At 43.3% G+C, this 22,315-nt stretch overlaps 1 protein-coding gene across 1 annotated transcript; it reads left to right on the top strand.

Moving 5' to 3' along the window:
- The first annotated feature begins 21 nt into the window (after positions 1-21).
- MKKS (MKKS centrosomal shuttling protein) lies at positions 22-21,059 on the top strand. Its single transcript, XM_077485895.1, has 4 exons — positions 22-1,015; positions 7,598-7,773; positions 16,435-16,545; positions 19,141-21,059. Exons 1-4 carry the CDS (start codon positions 25-27, stop codon positions 19,582-19,584), a joined length of 1,722 nt encoding a protein of 573 aa, XP_077342021.1. The 5' UTR covers positions 22-24; the 3' UTR covers positions 19,585-21,059.
- The last annotated feature ends 1,256 nt before the right edge of the window (positions 21,060-22,315 follow it).

Genomic DNA, 22,315 nt, shown 5'->3' with positions numbered 1-22,315 from the left:
TAATCTGAAATCTCAGGTTTAATCATGGCAAGAGTAGAGATGAAAAAACCATCGCAGTGTACAGCTGGACCCGTAACTAGTGCTTCAATCAGGGGACCACTGAATGTGCTACAGATGATTGCAGCATCATGCTATGGACCAACTGGTAGGCTCAAACATCTCCATAATGGTAGTGGAGGCTATGTTATTACAACATCACAGTCCTCTGCCTTACTTAGTGGCTTGTCTGTTAGCCATCCAGTCTTACAGTTGCTTGTGTCCTCTATCCGTAATCATGTATCTTACTTCAATGATGGGGGGCTCTTTGCAGTAATTCTTTGCTGCAACCTCATTGACAGATGCCTGACGTTACCTTTGTCCCCTCACAAGGTAATCACTATAAACAAAAGACTTTTGCACATGTGCTTGAGTTATCTGACATCAGAGGAATGTGCATGCAAACTAAAGGTGGATTTTAGCTGCAACTCCTCTTTTTTTGATCTAACAAGATCTGTGCTTAGCAGTAAACCTGCTTGCATGCTTACCATAAAAGAAGTAGACTACATTACAATTTTAATTGTCAAAGCCTTTCTCTTCAAAGTCCCTTTAGAAAGCAGATCTAGTATGATATTAGGGAGGACCGTGATGCTCCCTATTGAAGGTCTGAGTGTTATGGAATCCACTTTAGTTCCTGGTGTTCTCATTGAAATGCCAGGTAGCAGCTGGAACAGAATACTAGCTTTGTCAGACTTGCCACCTACAAACATTAAATTGGCCTTGTTTTCCATTTCAATGTCTGGAGATTTTAGTAATACAGGAGATGGCTCTGTGGATGTGATGGATAGTGTAGACCCTGAACAAGTCATGCTGGAACAGTTGCTGGCCTTAGGCAAACAGTTAGTGGATGGCCATGTTCATGTGCTTCTCTGTCAAAAAGTTATTCATCCGTCTCTAATGCGATATTTAAAAGAGCAGAAGATCCTGGCTGTGGAAAGATTAGGAGCAGCTCTGATGGAACCACTAAGTCGAATGACAGGTAAAAAAACAAACCACTTCTATGTATATAGGAGAATGTATTCACGATGAAACTTCTTAAATTTATAACACTAGATGTAAACTTATTTTGCTTTGAGAATTGATGTTTACATATACAGTATCTCACAAAAGTGAGTGCACCCCTCACATTTTTGTAAATATTTTATATCTTTTTAGGTGACAACACTGAAGAAATGACACTTTGTTACAATATAAAGTAGTGAGTGTACAGCTTGTATAACAGTGTAAATTTGTTGTCCCCTCAAAATAACTCAACACAGCCATTAATGTCTAAACCACTGGCAACAAAAATTAGTACACTCCTAAGTGAAAATGTCCAAATTGGGCCCAAAGTGTCAATATTTTGTGTGGCCACCATTATTTTCCGGAACTGCCTTAACCCTCTTGGGCATGGAGTTCACCAGAGCTTCACAGGTTGCCACTGGAGTCCTCTTCCACTCCTCCATGATGACATCACTGAGCTGGTGGATGTTAGAGACCTTGCACTTCTCCACCTTCCGTTTTTGAGGATCCCCACAGATGCTCAATAGGGTTTAGGTCTGGAGACATGCTTGGCGAGCCCATCATCCTTTCCCTCAGCATCTTTAGCAAGGCAGTGGTCATCTTGAAAGTGTGTTTGGGGTCGTTATCATGTTGGAATACTGCCCTGTGGCCCAGTCTCCGAAGGGAGGGGATCATGCTCTGCTTCAGTATGTCACAACATGTTGGTATTTATGGTTCCCTCAATGAACTGTAGCTCCCCAGTGTCGGCAGCACTCATTCAGCCCCAGACCGTGACACTCTCACCACCATGCTTGACTGTAGGCAAGACACACTGTAATCCTCACCTGGTTGCAGCTATACACCTGACACAATCTGAACCAAATACGTTTGTTCTTATCAGACCACAGGACATAGTTCCAGTAATCCATGTCTTTAGTCTGCTTGTCTTCAGCAAACTGTTTTGCGGGCCGCCTTCTGGGACGACAGCCATGCAGACCAATTTGATGCAGTTTATGGATCAATTTGGTGCGGCGTATGGTCTGGACACTGACAGGCTGACCCCCCCCCCCCCCCACCCCTTCAACCTGTGCAGCAATGCTGGCAGCACTCAAGCATCTATCTTCCAAAGACAGCCTCTGGATATGATGCTGACCATGTGCACTTAACTTCTTTGGTCAACCATTGCAAGACCTGTTCTGAGTGAAACCTGTCCTTTTAAACTGCTGTATGGTCTTGGCCACCATACTGCAGCTCAGTTTCAGGGTTTTGGCAATCTTATAGCCTAGGCCATATTTATGTTATTTTCAGATCCTCGGAGAGTTCTTTGCCATGAGGTGCCATGTTGAACTTCCAGTGACCAGTATGAGAGAGTGTGAGCGATAACACCAAATTGAACACACCTGCTCCCCTTTCACACCTGAGACCTTGTAACACTAACGAGTCACATGACACTGGGGAGGGAAAATGGCTAATTGGGCTCAATTTGGACATTTTCACTTAGGGGTGTACTCACTTTTGTTGCCAGCGGTGTAGATATGAATGACTGATGGGACAGCAAATTTACACTGTTATAAAAGCTGTACATTAACTACTTTACATTGTAGCAAAGTGTCATTTCTTCAGTGTCGTCACATGAAAAGATAGAATAAAATATTTACAAAAATGTGAGGGTTGTGTGAGTCTATGTATAATATATGTGTGTGTGTGGTGTCTCATGGTGGTCAATATACAGTGGGTACAGAAAAGAATCGCCTCCTTTTTAAAATCAAATTTTGTTGCTTTTCAGCCTGAAATGAAGACACACAGTTTTTGTTTTATCCACCTGTATTTACTAGTGCAACTTAAAACATCCAAGTGAAAGATATAACGCCAAAGTTCAAAAACAGAATCGCGGAGTTGGAAAAAAATGACCGCGGTCTCATCTGACCACCTTAAATGCACTTTGAAGATTCTGAGGCCACGTAGAAAAAGTTTTGTGGACAGATGAGACTAAACGAAATGTCTGGGCGGAAATCCAATACAGCTCACCATCCAAATTACACTATTCCTGCAGTAAAGCATGGAGGTGGTAATATCCTGTTATGGGGTGTTTCTCTGCAGCAGTGATTGGAGCACTTGTCAAGATAGAAGAAAAATGGATGGGGCAAAACCCCACTGAAAATCTGTGGAATGAATTGAAGACTGCAGTCCACAAATGGTTGCCATCAAATGTAACTGAACTTGAGCAGTTCTGCAAAGAAGAGTGGGCAAATATTGCAAAGTCTAGATGTGCAAAGTTAGTAGACATAGCCCAGCAGATTAAAGGCTGGAATTAAAGCAAAAGGTGGTTCAACAAAATACAGTACTGACATAAGTGGGTGATCCTTTTTTCAACTCAGTGATTTTTTTTTTTTTTGATTTTTTTTCTGACATGTTGGGTACTTATTACTTTGATAGGTTGCACTAGTAAATAAAGCTGGAAAAAACAAAAACTGTGTCTTCGTTTCTGGCTGCAAAGCAGCAAAATTATTATTTTAAAGGGGGTGCTTCATTTCTATACCCACTGTATATGGCTATAGACCAATTTACACTAAGGTTGAAAGAAAATATGCACTGTGTTTTCAAGAGATGTACACTGGCCTTTTTATATCATTACTTTTTGTTTCAAGTTGTCTTGGTGCCTAAAAAAATCCCAGTATTTGCGTCCTTTTTTTTTTTTTTTTTTTCAAAGAGTAATGCATAATAATCTGCAATGCAGCGCCATTCATTTTCAATCACACACCAATGCGCATTACCAGTGTTGCCCTAATGCATGTAGGTTTCAACACACTATATATTGTGGTACAGTGCATCAGAAAAAGATGGTGTATGAATTGTCAGTCCATTCAAAATGCCTAAATGCAGCACACCTTACGTGCATGCATTAATGCACCACAACTCACAATGAGTGTGTGTATTGGGCCTAAAGATCATTGTAGTTCATTAATGTTTCCAAGCTAACAATATTTTTATAATAACGTAGGCTTGCTGTGTCTGCAAGTACATTTTATAACTCTCTAATCCAGCCTTTCTCAACCTTTCCATCACAGAGGAACCCTTGAAATAACTTTTCAGTCTCAGGGAACCCCTGCTAAAAATTGCTACAGTTGTGTGAAAAAGTATTTCCCCCCCCCCCCTTTTTTTTTTGTTGCATATTTCTCACGCTTAAATAATTCAGATCATTAAACTAATTTTAATATTACACAATATTTAAATTTATTATTTCATTTATTAAGGGAAAAAAAATCTGTTCAAACCTGCCTGGCCCTATGTGAAAAAGTAATTGCCCCCTCCCATGCCGAATCATGAATGAACTTTAACAAAAAAATTTTGGAAAACTGAGTTAAATTTAATTTGCCAAACCCAGGCCTGATTACTGCCAGACCTGTTGAATCAAGAAATCACATAAATAGAAGCTGTCCGACAAAGTTAAGCACACTAACAGATCACAAAAAGCCACACATCATCCCACAATCTAAAAAAAATCAAGAGCAGATTAGAAACAAATGAATGTACACGTATCGGTCTAGGAAGGGTCTCAAGGCCATTTCTAAGGCTTTGGAACTCCAGTGAACTATGGGGAGAGCTATTATCCACAAATGAAGATAACATGGAACAGTGGTGAACCTTCCCAGTAGTGGTCAACCTGCAAAAATTACTCCAAGAGCATGACGATGACTCATCCAGGAGATCATAAAAGGACCCAGAACAACATCTAAAGGCCTCACTTGCCTCAGCTGAGATCAGTGTTCATGATTCAACAATAAGAAAGAGACTGTGCAAAAATGGCATCCATGGGAGAGTTCCAAGGCCAAAGCCGCTGCTGACCAAAAATAACACAAAAAGTTATCTCACATTTACCAAAAAACATCTTTATTATCCCCAAGATGTTTAGGCAAATATTCTGTGGACCGTTGACAAAAATGTAAAGTTGTGCATCCCGTTACATCTGGCATAAAACAAATACAGCATTTTATAACCAGAACATCACACCAACAGTCAGACGTGGTGGTCTGGGGATGCTTTGCAGCTTCAGGACCTGGACGACTTACCATAATTTGATGGAACCATGAATTCTGAGCTCTACCAGAAAATCCTAAAGGAGAATGTCCGGCCATCAGTTCGTGACCTCCAGCTCAAGTGCACTGGAGTTATGCAGCAGGACAATGATCCGAAACACAACACCAAGTCCACCTCCAAATGATTCAAACAAAGCAACATTTTGGTTTTGGAGTGGCCTAGTCAAAGCAAGGACTTAAAACCAATTGAAATGCTGTATCATGACCATACATAGCCTGTCCATGCTGGAAAACCCTCCAATGTGGCTGAATTAAAACCATTCTGCAAAAACGAGTAGGCCAAAATTACTCCACAGCAATGTGAAAGACTCATTGGCAGTTATTGCAAACGCTTGAGTGCAGTTGTTGGCGCCAAGAGTGGCACAACCAGTTATTAGGTTTAGGGGGCAATTACTTTTTCACATAAAGCCAGGCAGGTTTGGACAGCTTTTTTGCCTTAACCACTTCAGCCCAGAAGATGTAGCTGCTCAACGACCAGACCATTTTTTGCGATATGTGCAACGCTGTACTCAAACAAAATTTACGTCCTTTTCTTCTCACAAATAGCTTTCTTTTGGTGGTATTTGATCACCTCTGCGCTTTTTATTTTTTGCGCTATAAACAAAAGAAAAACGCAAATTTTGAAAAAAACACTATTTTGTACTTTTTCTGCCTCTCATGCCTGGCGGTCATCACGACCGCCGGTCACGAGCATCGGCACCCCCGCAGAGCAGCGAGCACGTGAGCCTACTATTCTGCTTAGAGGAGCCGATGTATAGCTACTACGGCTCGCAGGATCGTGCCGACCTGCCATTTTGTATTTACTAGGGTTATCTTTGTGTAATATTAAAATTTGTTAATTTGAGTGTAACAAATATGCAAAAACAGAAAGGGGGAAAATACTTTTTTACACAATTGTATATCTACAACTCATGATTCATTAGTGTGATGGTCAGTGAAAAAGATGCTCCTTACACTTGTGGTCATTGGGAAGAATTTCCACCTTGCAGATAGCCTAAAAAAATCAATGGTGTCAGTGGGAACTTATCTGAAAGGCAGAAATTGCTAATTGGTCAAGGAACCCCTAGTAACCGCTGAAGGAACCCTGGTTAAGAATCCCTGCTCAAATCTATTTCTTTGTACCTAGTACCTATACATTGAGGATAAACTAAATGGAGGGCTTTAATCTTTGTCTAATGTAGAGCTAAACCTTCCATTTTAATGGTTTTCCATTAAGCTGTTAAATGGTGGGGGTGGTCCTTAGTATTAAAGTACAACTAAAGGCAAAACTTTTTTTTTTCTTTTTTTTTTTTACCCTAACCACTTCCCGACCCAGCCATAGTAAAATTACGTCCTTGGTTTGAAGTGGAATACTACAGGGTTATGGCTGTAGCAATATTTCATAAACCCCGGTATTGGCTTTTCAGCCAGTGATTTTCTAACTGCTAAAGGTGATCTGAGCGGCTGATTTGCAAAAAGCGTAAAAGTGATCTGAGCTGATGGATCACTTATAGAAGCTCCCCCCTTCCCCGCCGCGCCGATTTCTGGTGGTTCTCGGATTTACTGGGATGATCGGTAAATCCACGAACCAGTGCGGTTGTGGCAGCTGACCACAGAGATTAGCTGAAGAAAGATGGCCTCGGCTTAACTCTATGGTCTAGGAGGACCAGAGGGACATCACGGCATTGCTTCCGGTTCCCGTTCAATGTAAACTATGACATTTTTTTAAATAGCTTTAGATCAATGTTTTTGATCTCGCCATAACATCATCTTTCATATTTTACAAAAAATGGGTTATATATTGTGTTTTTGCATGAAAGTGTATTGTTTTAAAAAAAAAATATTTGAAAAATCGCTGCACAAATACAATATGCAACTGACACCATTTTATTCTCTAGGGCCTCTGCTAAACAAAAATATATAATGTTTGGGGGTTCTCAGTACTCTTCTGACAAAAAAAAAAACACATTTTTACATATATATGAGAGAAGTGTCAGAATTGGCCCAAATGGTTAAATATAGTAACAGATTATTTTACGAGGTTTTTTTTGTTTTGTTTTACATCTGTTTCTAATTGGGGAGATCTTTCTTTTACATCTGTCCAATAGCCATGAGAGCTAGGGGACTGGCATTTTATCAGAAATCAGCAGTGGAAGCCTACATATGTCTGTGTAGTTTTCCTTTTAAGAAAGTTTGTAGTGCTCCCCATGGCAGGAGCTTGGCACTTTGACATGGTATAGGCGGAGAAGAGATCTAAAACAATTGGTTTTTGCTGTTTAATACACACAATATAAGGAATCTGCGGCTGACCCACGGGCAATGACACAGATCAGGTATTTCAATTAAACATGAATAACTGAAATTTTATTGCACAGGTCTCCTTTATCGGTCTTATTCTGTGCCGTTGTGGCTATATATATTCCTGCATCAATATTTATGACCTTTTCCAGAAAACTATTGCAGCAGCTTAAAGTAATTGACTTTTTTTCCACCCTCATTCACAGGTGCACAGTCTATAGCTTCTCTGAGCAGTCTTTCCTCTGCTTGCTATGGCAGCCTTGGGCAAATCAGCAAAATGTCCCATGGAAACAAGAAGTACTTGCATCTTATTCCCTCTGACACATCTGTGTGCAGCTTTCTGCTCTGCAACCGAAATGAGACATCCCTGAAAGAGCTTGTGGTAAATTAGTGCTTTTTTTTTCTGGTTGTTAAATTTTGCATAATCAAAAAAAAAACATAATTTAAAGTGGTCCTAAAGCTAAAATGTTTTTTTACATTAATGCATTCCCTGCTTTAAGGTAAAAAAAAATTTTTTTATGACTTGCTGTGCTGCCCCACCTCCCTAATTACTTACGTGAGTCCTCAATTGATCCAGTGTTGTTCATAGCTGTATCTGTTCTCTTCCTCTCCCTCTACTCACAGTAGTAGTAGCCATTGGCTCCTGCTACTGTCAATCAAATGCTGTGAGGAGGGCAAAGCCATGCTATGTTTGTCTATGGACGCACACAGCCCGGCCTGGGATCAAGCCCACATGTCTGCTCCCATAGCAAGCTGTTTGCTATGGGGCAGACACAAAAGAAGAGTGGACAAGGCCAATGGGGGACCCAAGAAGAGGAGGTTCAAAGCCACTTTGTGCAATAACATAAGATGTTTATTATTTTAACAAAAAAAATGTCTTTAGAAATGCTTTAATGTAATCTGGACTCAGATGAGAACTTAAGGCAATGTTCACACATCTCCTGGGATCATTAAAGATTTATAGATGTTTTTAAAAATACTTTTGCTGAAGAAAATTATGCAATGTATGGAGATTGCTTTTGGGCCGAGGTTTTCACACATTTTACCAGCACTACAGGCAAACTGAAGCAGCATTTTCTCCAGGAATGATAACTATTTTAGCAAGCATGTTAAAAATAGTTTTGTGATGGTACTTAAGTATAGGTACAATTAAGGTTTTATTAAAAGCAATGTCCACCTTTGGAACCATGTTTAATGTTACACCCATATATTTTTTTTAACAGAAAATAGGTTTTATTTGAAAATATAGGCATTGACACAGTGCACAGACAATAGATATATGAATAAGGTAAAAAAAAATGGAGACAGTAGATCAAGTCAAGCTGATATTGAGCATCACGACAATCACATAATACCCCAAGGTGAGATGGGGGGGAGGTAGAGGGAGGGAGAATGAGCAATTTGTGGGACTATCAAAACTTATATCACAAGAGTAGAATGCAAGACATGAGGATATCATATAGGACATCTCCATAGACCTTATGGCTCCGAGCCATGTGCATAGATCCATTGCGGCAAGACCTTTTTCACATTTTTTTTTTAGGACAGTTCCTGCTCTCATAGGTCAGTTTATACAGTGGTAGGACAGAGTTAATCGTTTTTAAGCATATGCAGGGTAGGTTGCTTCCACCTGAGAAGAATCTCTCTTCTAAGGTAATATAGGGCATAAAAGAGAAATAATTTCACGTGCCTAGAGGCCCCAACATTCTCCATACTGTCAAGTAGCACCAAGGCCCAGTTCAGGCCGAAGGACCAATCTCTGAAGGCCCCCCAGGGCTTCAGTTACACTCTCCCAAAAGGGACAGATCAAAGGGCATGTCCATACCATGTGGAAAAATCTACCCAGGAAGGCCCTGCACTTGGAGCAGAGGAGGCTTATGTCAGGATAGATGCTGGCTAGTCTCACGGAGGTGTAGTAGGATCGCTGGAGAAATTTAAGTTGGATGAAGCGGTCCTTTACAGAAATCCCCATAGTTGGGGTTCCGGTAGCACATAACAGTGTGGGAGTCTTGGGTTACCCCAGAGGCAAGTATTCAGGGAAATTGTTGAGTCAGTTTTGTAAACGGCCCCTGCCTGTTGCCACACCTGGACGGTCGTTCACATTGGGGTTGTTGCTTGAAGATGTGCCCTCTGTAGACCAGGTTGCTCAGGGCCACATAGGACCCCAGAATGGCTGCCTCTAAAAGTACTGCAGGGTTCTGTTTGGGCTGACTAAACCACTACCGGAGCGTCACTAGTGCTGCGGTCCAGTAGAAGAGCTGGGAATGAGACATTGCTAAACCCCCCTGAGAGAGGGGGAGTTGGAGCGTCCGCCTCTCCAGTCTTGGGGTTTTCCCTGCCCCAACAAAAGCTGTTATGATGCTATCCAATTTGGGAATGGGGATCAGTCTTCCTGAAAACGTATAAAAATTTAGGGAGGTAGACCATCTTCAGTAAATTCACCCTACCCACTGGCGACAGAGGCAGAGTTTTCCATAGCTGACATTTATTATCAAATTGAACCATCAGGGGAGAAAGGTTGTCTGCCATATAAGCCTGCAAGGATCCTTGGATACTTATCCCCAGGTATTTAAACTCCCCTACCCACTGAAGCAGGGTCCCAGTGTCTATCCCAGAACCTGAGGGGTGAAGGAACAAGTTGGACCTTTTTTCCCGATTAGTGCAGCTCCCCCGAATATACCCAAAAATTGGTCTATAATCTCCAGGCAGACTGTAGGGAGACACCTGCATCAGCCAGATACAGCAGGGTATCGTCTGTGTAGATTGATATTTTCTCCCAAAGCACTCCGACTTGAATACCCTTCACCCTGTGGTCCTGACATATTAGGATCGCCAGAGGCTCTACCAGGGCGAAGAGCCCCAGGGAGAGAGGGCAGCCCTGCCTGCTGCCCTTACTCAGGCCAAGGGGGGCAGACAGCAGGCCATTCACTTGGACTCTAGCAGTCAGGTCCCTATATTGGAGTTGTATTCAGGAGATAAATCTGGGCCCACATCCATAACATTCCAGCACCTTCCAGAGGAAAGGCCATTCGACCGAGTCAAACGCCTTTTTAGCGTCTAATGCCGCTATCAATCCTGTGTCACCCTCCCTGGCCAGATCCACATGGGTAAACAGCCCATGTTTATATCCATCCCCCTGCCTGACATGAACCCAGACTGATGCAGATGCATCAGAGTTGTAATCACTGCGTGGCCAGTAAGGACCCATGTCGCAAGGAAGACGAGCGTAGAGTGAAAACTGGGTGCCAGGTCCTCAGCGTATGTGCTATAAAATTCAGTGGGGAAACCATCAGGGCCCGGTATCTTCCCAGCCTGAAGAGAAGATATGGCCTGCTGAACCTCCTTAAAGAGGAAGTAAACCCTGATGAGTTTACTTCCTCTTTCATTCCCTGCAAAGGCAAAGCATAATGGACTACTATGCATCGCATAGTAGTCCATTATGTGTCACTTACCTGACACAGGAGCCAGCGAAGTCACCACTGTCCCCTGTAGTCCGCCGCATACATCTTCTTGGTGGGGTCTCGCAGCTCCGCCGCTGTCATTCGGCGAAGCCGCGATGACGTCACTCCCGCACATGCGCACGGGAGCCGACACGCGTGGCAGCTCCGTCATTGAGAATGCCACGCTCAGTGCGATGCCAGTAAGGACCCATGTCTCAAGGAAGAGGAGCGTAGAGTGAAACCTGGGTGCCAGGTCCTCAGCGTATGTGCTATAAAATTCAGTGGGGAAACCATCAGGGCCCGGTATCTTCCCAGCCTGAAGAGAAGATATGGCCTGCTGAACCTCCTTAAAGAGGAAGTAAACCCGGATGAGTTTACTTCCTCTTTCATTCCCTGCAAAGGCAAAGCATAATGGACTACTATGCATCGCATAGTAGTCCATTATGTGTCACTTACCTGACACAGGAGCCAGCGAAGTCACCGCTGTCCCCTGTAGTCCGCGGCATCCATCTTCTTGGTGGGGTCTCGCAGCTCCGCCGCTGTCATTCGGCGAAGCCGCGATGATGTCACTCCCGCACATGCGCACGGGAGCCGACACGCGCGGCAGCTCCGTCGTTGAGAATGCCGCGCTCAGTGCGCCTGCGCATGCGCCGTAGACAGCAGTGCCTGTTTTCGGGCAAATATCTCCTAAACCATATAGGTTTAGGAGATATTTCTTGGACCTACAGGTAAGCCTTAATCTAGGCTTACCTGTAGGTCAAAGTGGTTTGTAAGGGTTTACAACCACTGTAAGGGTAATAGGGGAGTTGAGTTGATCCCTATATGTTGTAGTTGGGACAGGGAAGACAACATCGGAGAGTTATATGTGGAGGTCTTCCATAGAGTAGTCTACCCGGGTAGAGTAAAGTTCCGAGTAGTAGGAAGCAAAGCAGTCAGTAATTGCTCTAGACCAGTGGCTCTCAACCTGGGGGTCGAATGATGATTTTTCAGGGGTCACCGAATCCTGGGCTGTTCCTGAAGCCCACACTACTCTCCCAGACATTTTTCAGCCACCCAGCAGGGCTGTCCTTGGAGCCCGTGGTCACCCAGCTGGGCTGTGCCTGGAGCCAGCAACCGCCCATTCAGTTCACAGCATGGCTGGGGGACAGAGATTAGAGGTCAGCTGACTGGTGAGGAATGTGAAGTGGGAGGGGCTGGAGGAGATCCTATCTCCTGATTTCGGCATAGGCATCACTGCTACGAGAAAAAAACAAAACAAGAAATTAGGATAGAGAGATAAAAGGGAAAGAAAGGAGAACAAAGAGTGATGCATCCTAAAATGTACCAGAAGGGTTTTAATACTGTACGAGTGGAAGGAACTCAGGGAGCGCTAAATGTCCATGGGTTAGGGGCACAAATTACTTGTCTTGGGTGCTGACAACCCACACTACAAAACACATTTTATACTGTTAGGGGTCCCCACAACTTTTATCAAGGGGTCATGGCACTAGAAAAGGTTGAGAGCCACTGCTCTAAACGAAGTCTGTCTAATCCCATCTTTGTCAATCAACGAGGGGACACTCATAGAGGGTGACTGTTCACGTACCAGCAAGGCAGGAAATCTACCACCTCGTCCACCCTCTTCAAAAAACCCTTTGGGATTGCTGAAGCAGCATCTTTTTGCTCAGGGAAGTACGGATCATAAGGACTGCTCTGGTAATTTCCTGAAGCCTAACGTGAAGCTCTGGGTCTTTAGTCTGGGTATACTGTCGCTCCAAGGAAGCAGCCAGTCCCTCAGCCCTTACCAAGCCAGCCTTCAGCTGCCTACGAACCCCTCCAATGAGTGAGCCTCTGGAGAAAGCCTTAAAGGCATCCCAGCCCACCGCCCCCGGGTTGAGGACCCAATTCGTATGCATCTGTTGGTGATACCCGGAATCCACCCTAGGGTCAGAGATCCAGAACCTCGTCAGTCTCCACAACCTATCCAAGGGGGATCCCTCCAGGGACAATTGAAGCAGCATTGATGCATGGTCTGAGATCCCCCTTGGCAGGATAGAAACCTGTTGGACCCTAGGCATAATGGAACTTCCCGCATATATCAGATCTATGTGGGAGAGAGTCCTATAGGTGGCAGAGTGGCACGTGAAGGACCTGCGGAGGGGTATCTCCATCTCTACACATCTGTCAGCCCGTCTCCACCCATGCAGAGAGGTCTGAAGTAGAACCCCCCCACAGAGGCAAAGCGGTCCAGCTCAGGCTTTGGTGGCATATTGAAATCCCCCATGAGGAGCACATTATCTGTAGCATACATGGCAATGAGAGAGAGCCTAGCTTGTGAAGTAATCTAGTTCAAGCAGGAGGAGGTATGTACAAACCTACCAGCACAATTTCTAAGCATTCCACCATTGCGTGAATTATCTTGTAGCATCCATCTGGGTCAAGTGCAAGATCCAAGAGTCTAAATGGTAGGGATTTGCGTACCAGGACACTGACACCTCTGGCAAAATTAGAGTGGTACCGGTGGCCTATCCAGGTTTTTTTTTTTTTTTTAGACTAAGGGTCTTTTTCCCCACCAAGTGGGTCTCCTTAAGAACACAAATGTGAGGGTTATAAGTCTTTAGGAATTGAAATACCAACGACCGCTTCACAGAAGAATTAATGCCCCTGGCATTCCAAGAGATCACATTGAGAGATGCCATTCAGCCGTCATTCACAGCAGTATAGGGAGGGACTCAAGGAGCAGCCTCAACCCAGATGGAGCAAAGACAGGCAACCGAATGCAACAAGTTAGATTACCCACTAAGAGCAGAGATAAGCTGAGCCCGAGTGACTGTGTCATATGCATTGTTATAATAAACAGTAAAACAATAACCAAAATAACAAAACATCCCACCCTGCCAGCCCCCCCATAACTTTGTGCACCATATCTTCCCAACAGGAGCATGACAAGATGATCCATGCTTTGGAGGCAACATGTGCAGGAGGCATACAGTACATAGGTCTGCTAACCTATAACAGCTAGGGTCATCCGCATGATAAATGATGTGCTGGTCTCCCAGCAAGCTGGGAGTACAAAACTTAGTGCAGTCAATAGGAGCATCCTGAGGATAGTGTGGGCCCTGGGCAGAAGTAGGGAGCTCCAACCAAGAAACAATAGTTAATGTGGAGTCACTGATACATAATCCCACCTGAGCTCCCAGGAACAAAAGAATATAGGTGAGCTTGGCTCTGTTCCCCTGGAGGGCCCAGTGAGGCAGAGAAGAGTAGTCCCCCCTCCAGAGCAGTCTCAGTTCCAGGGGGAAAACAGAGCGTCACTATCAAAAGTGTCAATTGGCTACAAAAGGAGGCATCGTATTAAGGCAAAATATGAGAATCAAATACCTGTCATCCCATGCAAATCGTATCCAGTCAGGAGGATGCCTCTTCAGGTGATGTGAAGAAGCGCACCCGCTCCCCATCTTGAACTCAGAGTCTGGCCGGGAACAACATGCTTTACTTGAGGCTTCTGTCATGAAGGCGGAAGCAAACACGTTCGAATGACTTCCGTAGGCGTTGTGTTTCAATGGAGTAATCTGGAAATATGAGGAGCTTAGCGTTTTAATATTTCAGCTCCCCACATTTCTCGCCTCACGCAAGCTTAGGTCGTGATTACGAAAGTTCAGTAGCTTAAATATGAAAGAGCGCGGGGGTGCGGGGTGCTCCCTGTGGCCCACTGACTGGGGGGGGGGGCAATGGGGCATGCTCCACCACAAAGTAGGGTGAGAATGAGGTATGGGGTAGGAGAGAGCGTGCAGCAGATTTTCGGTGAAGAAAGTAGTATCATTGCCCTCTGCTCCCTCAGGCAGCCCCGATATGTGCAAATTATTGCGTCTGTTGCGTTTTTCGGCGTCAGCCCACGAAGATACTCTGATCTTTAAAGTATGGAGGTCTGCCGTGTGTTCCTGCTGTATGTCCTCAATACAGTATATACATGGTCCCTTTTCTTGGTTAGGGCCGTTTTGCAGGTATTGATGGCTTCCATGAGGGCTGCGTGCTCCGGAGGAGCCAGAGGAGCTGCATCCTCATGACTCCCCTCCTCCGTCTGGGAAGCCGTAGCAGTAAGGGTTATGGTGGCGGCCTTACCCACGCTTGCAGAGAGTTCCCTTTTTTGTTCTGTTTCTGAAGACTCTCCCTGTCTGCAGGGGCAGGTGAGAGTCTTCCAGCACCGTGGTATATCAGGATAAAAGATGCGGACAGCGGAGCAGCACTAAAACACGTCCGCTCCCATCACCATCTTGCACACGCCACCCCCCGTTGCACCCATATTTAGTGCGTATTATGAAACACGGTTGCATTCCCCAATTCCTCAGGGCTTCTTCCTGGAGCATTCTTTTGATCTTTGTAAACTAGCTCCTTTTTACACAGTCATGTCATTCATTCATATGGATCTGATTGGGAAGACTGCACATTCCATCTGCCAGTGCACCAGAGGGAGTCAGATCCAGTGGCGGCTGGTGGTAGATTTTTTTTTTGGTTGGGGCGGTGGCGCACTTAAACCATCTATGGCGGGCATCATGGGCAGTCGGCATCACGGGCGGCTTCCCCTTGACCTGCTCTCCTCCGTGGGCATCATGGTGGCTTCCGTCTCCTCCCACCTCCTTGGTGGTCAATCGCTTCAGTGTAAAAACTGAATATTCATTCGCTATTGTCACACAACTGTGTGGGCACAATTTGCAGTGCCACTAGCTCCAATCAAGTGCTTCAAACACCCCAAATCTCCCCTCCCTCCCCTTGGAATTCATGCATCCAGCATAGGGGCTGGATGCATGGATGGGGGGGGGCACCCATACGCCCTTAATGTATGGGCCACCCCCCTGCCCACATCATAACCACACTTGTAGTCCACTGTTTATTTCCTCCAGGCTCATAACAGTAGATCTGCACCTACCTACATACCTGAGGCTGGGATGTCAACAATCGGGAGTATGTGCACAAACTGGACGTGGTTGCAGTGCTCTGCAGGCTTCAATGAAAAATGTAATATAGTGCTATTTTTTTTTTATTATTAATTTATTTTGTTTATTACATTTTTGTAAAAGGTGGACTGTCTTTTAAAGTTAGAATTCCAGATTTAATTTGACTTAAGTTTGTTTGGGCCAAGTTGACCCAAACAAACTTGCTCTAATAAATAATGATGTGGCCACTGTGTATGCTGTAATATACTGTAATAGCGTCAACTACATACAGTATGTGGCGCTATATTGTGGCAGCACTACAAGCGACTGTCTGCTGCTGGAATTAAATAGAATCAGCCTGAATGCTTCTCTGCCATTCAGGAGAAGCCTTGTATTAATGAATACAAGGTTTGCTCTGGCTCAGAGAGGCGAGCGAAAGACATCACGATTTCTACTCAGCCAACAAGAGGAAGCGTTGTATTCATTGATAAAAATATAAGGATTCTCCTGATTGGTGGAGAAATGTGATTTTCGTTTCAGTTGATAGAAAAAAACTTTCACGATTTACAGCAGCAATTTTTTTTTTTTTTTTTTTTATAAATATGTCTTGCCTTGCAGTTTTGTTAGGATATAAAGTAAACATATAATTATGTCAGAAACATAACATACTTTTTTTTTTCTTTTAATAAGAGAGTTTGTCAGACTGCCGAACATACTTTAAACCACCTGCTTAAGGACCCCTGGCTGCTCCTTGGAGGCGGCTGCACTGAAACACATTTAGCTGCTTATGTCCGCTATAAGGTATGGTAAGATTTTTCATAACCTTAGATGCCTATGCTTCATAAACACAAACCTAACAACATGTCTGCTTTCTTCAGGTCCACCATCTTCCGCCATCTTAATTGGCAGGCCTAGGGTGACATAACTTTTATTGCAGAAGAGACATGTATGTAACAAAAGAAAACTTCCCCGGAGGCCCAAGAAAAGTTTAGAAAAAATTCCAATCCAATTGTGTAATAATTGAAATAGTATTAGGCCTCCTAATTTTTTTTGCATTAATGTGTGTCAATATAGTTATGTTTAACCACTACAATACAGGGCACTTTCACCCCTTCCTTCCCAGCCCAATTTTCAGCTTTTAGCGCTTTCAGTGACAATTGCGCGGTCATGCTACACTGTACCCAAATGAAATTTTTATCATTTTGTTCACACAAATAGAGCTTTATTTTGGTGGTATTTATTCACGACTCAGTTTTTTATTTTTTGCGATATAAGCGCAAAAAAGCAGAAATTTGGAAAAAAAACTATTTTCTTTTTTCTATTTTAAAAGAAATCCAATAAAATCAAATTTTGTCATAAATTTACGCAAATGATCATGTACATATGTGTGCGGGTGATCACGTATATACGTGTGCAGATAATCATTGGGACATGTGATTTTAGTGGGACATATGTGGGGGACATGTTTTTATTATTTGGGGACATGTATGTTTTGGGGACATATGTGGGGACTGTGTTTATACTGTATGGTGTGTTGTGTATTACACTAGACTGGTGATCAGTGAGTAAAAAGCAGCTCATACTCACTGATCATCAGCCGGCTGCAGCGATCTGCTCTCCTCTCCTCAGCGATGACTTCTGTGTGAGGAGAGGAGGAGCCGATTGCCTAGCAACCGGCTGTTTGTTTACATCACATGACAGCCGTGATTGGACACGGCTGTCATGTGATCAGGAGGGCCAATCAGAGAGCCCTCCTGCCGATCCTGAGATGCTCCGTGTCCGGGTGACACGAGCGCATCGGGATCGCGCCGCTGCGCGGGCACGCGCACGCGATCCCGCTCCTTCTGATGGACGTTCCTGAACGTCCTATCAGAAGTAGACGGCTCCCACCCCGCCGTATATGTGCATTGGCCGGGTGGGAAGTGGTTAAAGTAGGAGGGCTTATTAGTGCAATTTTATATACAAGATTTTTTTTTTTTTTGTCCCTAGTCACTTTTTAGATGCTGGCAAGCCGCATCCTCCTCATCTCCAGTGCATCTTTCCCAAACTTCTTGTTGGGAGGGTGCACACAAAAAGTCGCAGAACTCCTGACGCCTGCAGAGGGACTACATTTCACATCACACATAGCACCATTTACTCCAGTGCTTGTATAACCACTATTAAATGTCAGCTGGTCTCTCCACTCACAGCTGTCAGTCAGTCCCTAGAGGCGAAGCTGGGAAATATCCCGTTCGAACAAACAAAATAATTGCTTTACTATTTTAAGGGAAACCTGTTAGGTTAGGAATGAAGGGGTAGCCATTATTGGGTTAGGGCTCATGCACACTGCAGCTCAAAAAAATGCTTTTACAAACCCTGCCCTCAGCTAATTATTTTTTTTTTTTCTAGCTTCTTTGAGCCTTTTTGACACTTTTTTATGCACTGATGCATCTTTTTTTAGCTCAAAAGCTCCTCTCAAAAACACGAGTTTGATTGGGTTTTTTTTTCTGTCTGTGAGCTCAAATGCTTGTAAACTCCTGAAAGAGCCATAATGTACATGGTCACATTGGTAAGATGGAGGCGAGTTTACAGACAGAAAAAAACAAGAGCTCAAAAAAGCTCAAAAGTCTGTGGGAGCTTCTTTGAGATGCAGTGCACATAAGACCTTAAAGTGGGTGTAAACCTCAATCATGAAATCTGAGCACAGCACATATATCTGTACTATTTACTTTTCTCTCTCCATAAGTTTCTGGTGCTTCATCCCTCTGTTATAAGCATGAGTCACTTCTGAGAAGTTTTTCCGATACATGAGATAAAATTTGTGTCAAGGAGGGAGCTCAGCGCAGATTTTGTCTATTCACAACACACTTTTTCTGCTGTGTGAAAGGGGGAGGTGTTCCTTTCCTCCAATCGACTCTCACACACTGTAACTGCAGCCTTTCCACCCCCTCCTCTGTGATACTAACAAATGCAGAAGGATTTTAACATGATTCTGTGTAGGAAAGAGAGGGTTGTAGATGAACAAGTAAATCCTACATAGGAGGATTTGTTTGTTTCATGCCTGTGTATCATCTGAGGCTGCTCACTTCTCTGGTATATGTGATGGTTTACAATTGCTTTAAATTACATTTTGCTTGTTGTTTACAGAATATCTGTATCTGGCTTCACTAGTTAATGAGTTTTCCTGCCTGTGACTCTCTAGAGAAGCAGAGGATCACAATGACAGTCATGCAGCAAGCGGCAGAAATTTTTCTCCACCCAAATCACAAAATGACATAGGCATCACAAAAAATAAAAATAAAATTATACACAAACAATCACCTTTCTATTCTACTTACATACAGTATTGAAGCCCTGGGTATGTCTAACCAACTTACTTAAGAATCCTAACACAGCAATGTTGTCTTGTTGTTACAGAATGCCAATATCCACAGCAGCCATTTGGAAGGGCAGAACTGTTCAGTGGCAGAATATAAACTGGTGTCAGACTGCTTCTCTTCTTGCTTAGAATCGGCGGCACGAAGTCTGGAACATGATGGGGGAGACATTCTTACTGATCTTCAGGATGGTCACTTCTGGTCCATTCCTCCAAATTCTACCCTAGACTTCAACTGTATAGAGACTGGACAGAAGTGTGGCTGTCAGTTATTCGGAAAGGGTGATGACATGGAGTGGAGCATGCTAGGCAGTGCCCACAAAGCATTCAGTCCACGAAGCAGCACAGATGTATCCCCATTATTAATGAACAAAAAGCCACTGGTCGTTGATAGTTTCACTGCAAAATACAATGGACTCAAAGTGGCTGTGGACACAGCAGGGCTGATTTTGGACCTGGCATATGTTATCAAAGATGAAAATTGAGTGCGATTGTTAAATGTAAACCCCACTTTGAGATCCAATGTTGCTTTTTTAATTGGTGGTGGAGGGTAGTGTATTTTTTTTTATTATTATTTAATTATATATTTTTATAATTATTATTATTCACTAAAGTATTTATTATTCTTTTTGGTACATTTATAGTTATTTATCCACCAGTTATACCCCAGGGGTTCAATTATTCTGGCCTCTAGATCGGCACCCCATTTTCTCTCTTGATTTTGATCCAGCTATAGCATTGGATAGTTTTTTGACAAGAGAGCCACACCATTATATATTGAGTGGGTGTTGTAGCCCTAATTGTGTAGCCCTTATTTTATAGTTTTATAGGTTTTGTACTATTCCAGAAGAAACCTGCGGTCTCTCCACTTCCAGAGCATTAACAAAATAATCAGTGGGTCCACAGTGCTTGACGCCTAATCAGATTTTTTTTTTTTACCAGGCACCAACAACTCAGCATTAAGAAAGCCTTAACATGTTTCACACAAGAAGGTATGAGTAACCCACTGGTGTGAATCATATTGAGGGCCTGTGTCAATGGGCTTTAGGCTTGTGCCAATGGCATCACATAGACATCTGTTTTAAATGCTCCTGAGATCATTCAGAATTCATTGACAGGTGCATTTGTTTTGCAGTTGACCTGTATCAAGAGGGTTTTGCAGTTCTATAGATGTGTATGCAATAGCCTTTAACCTTAGTTTTTTTTGTTGATAGTCATCTGTTAGTACCTTTTGATATGGTGGATAAGCCACTGACTTAGCACTATAGTCCACCTTTGATTTTTTTTACATTAGAAATGTGGACACCTGTTTTGTGTATTCAAGGAAATCCTATAGTTTGCATATAATGTTCACATTTTCTGAAGATAAATATAAATCACTGCAATCGCCTAAGTTATGTATCTTAGGTTGTAAGCTATAATGAGCAGGGCCCTCCGATTCCTATTGTATTAAAATTCTACTCTAAGTTATATTCTAATTGAACTGTTTGCTTTCATGTTGTAAAGTGCTGCATAAACTGTTGGCACTGTATAAATCCTGTATAATAAAAAAGAGAAAGAGAGAGGTAAATGGAGATATATAGATATTTATTTTTTCTAAAAAAGTTTTTAGCATATTTTTGGAAAAGTCCTTGGTTGTCATTTGACAGCATACCAGTAGTTTACAGTCATAACGTAGGATTCAATTTAAAATAATGTAGAAGTATATTCTGTAGTTGCTGATCTCCTTCCAGCTCTTTCAGTCTATAGTTCTAGCACTCAAATATAATGGCTTTTGAAACTTTTCATAATTAATTGGGGACTCCGTAAAAGTAATTGTCCACCTGTACCTGCACTCATGACTGGACCTTTTTTCAAAATAATTTACATGGGGTAGGTGGACTTCTGTCTCCAACAATAAAATAAAACTACAGACAACCCACATTTTAACATTCTGTAATAAACATGGTTAGAAAATGAATTGGCATAATTGTGTTTTTTTTATCGTACATCATGGGACACAGTGCCTAAGTAATAACTTAATGGGTATATAGGCACCTTCAAGTGATGGACATTGGTATACCCAATACAGGAAGTTCACTCCCCTATATAACCCCTCCTCCTTCCAGGAGTTCCTCAGTTTTTTTGCCAGTGTCTAAGCTGTTGGTCACGAGTGAAGATGTGCTCTGAGGAGCGCCACTGGAGGGATCCAGGCTGGATTTAAATAAACTCCCCAAACCGGATCAATCCAAGCCACTGAGGCCAAAGGATGGTACCCAGGCCTCACATAGAAGAACAAAGTTTTGCCTGTAACGCCCCTCTTTGAGGACTGGACCCCAGGACTCTTTCTGGTCATGCTACATTACCTAAACTTACTCCTGAGGGGGGCTATACAGGTCCAAATGAGTGGAAACCATATAATAGGGACCCGGTCTTTGAAGGTTTACTAATGCAGCCCGGCGTGATGGGTGAAGTTTGGATCTGTCTGTTACAGCAGTATCCTGCAGCGAGGAAAAGGTAAGGGAAGAAGCCTAGGAACTGTAAAAAGTCCACCTATGCTGTTTTCTTCCATATGAAAAACATTGTATGCATTTAAAGCTCCACTAGAGGGAGTAAAATACACATACCTTGGTATGTTGCTTCTCAGCAGCTCTGGGTCCAGCTATAATAGCGTGTGTGTACCAGCAGCCAGGGATGTTCTTAATTGAACAATTGACATGTTCCTCTCCCCCCTGGGGGAATTAAGGGGATGGGGGTACAGCAGCAAGTTTGTAACAACATATTGTCATTTATAAACGGCTCCTGCTAAAAACATACCAGAAGCCAAACCACTGCTGCTGATAATAACATTCCCCCCCCCTCTCCAGAGGGGTGCAGTGGCGGCTTCTCTATCGGTATTACATATATTGACTTACATTGATGTCAGTACCTGCCTTTTTAATAAGTCCTTGTTTCGCCCCAGCCCATATGCAGAATTCTGGCAAGTGCACCAGACGACGATTTGCAGACCCGAATGCCATCCGCGCATGGACTAGTGTTCATGTTGAAACAAGGATGGAGGAGGGTTATTGGAAATGGCGTGGCTTAAGGCAGGTGGAGCCGTGTGCAGGACATAGTGTCCACATGGAGCACATGGCGTACACCCTAAGGACGCCAATCAGATGTTCATTTACAGAATATCTCTATCAGAACAACTGAAGAGAGGAAGTCTGACACGCGGGACACAGGAGTGCTGGG

Source organism: Lithobates pipiens, unplaced genomic scaffold (genome assembly GCF_037356315.1).
Source record: "Lithobates pipiens isolate NorthernLeopardFrog02 unplaced genomic scaffold, aLitPip1_a1.2 Scaffold_18, whole genome shotgun sequence".
In the NCBI taxonomy this organism is placed as follows: domain Eukaryota; kingdom Metazoa; phylum Chordata; class Amphibia; order Anura; family Ranidae; genus Lithobates; species Lithobates pipiens.
The sequence above is the reverse complement of the archived record's forward strand: the minus strand, read 5'-3'. Positions and strand labels throughout refer to the sequence as shown.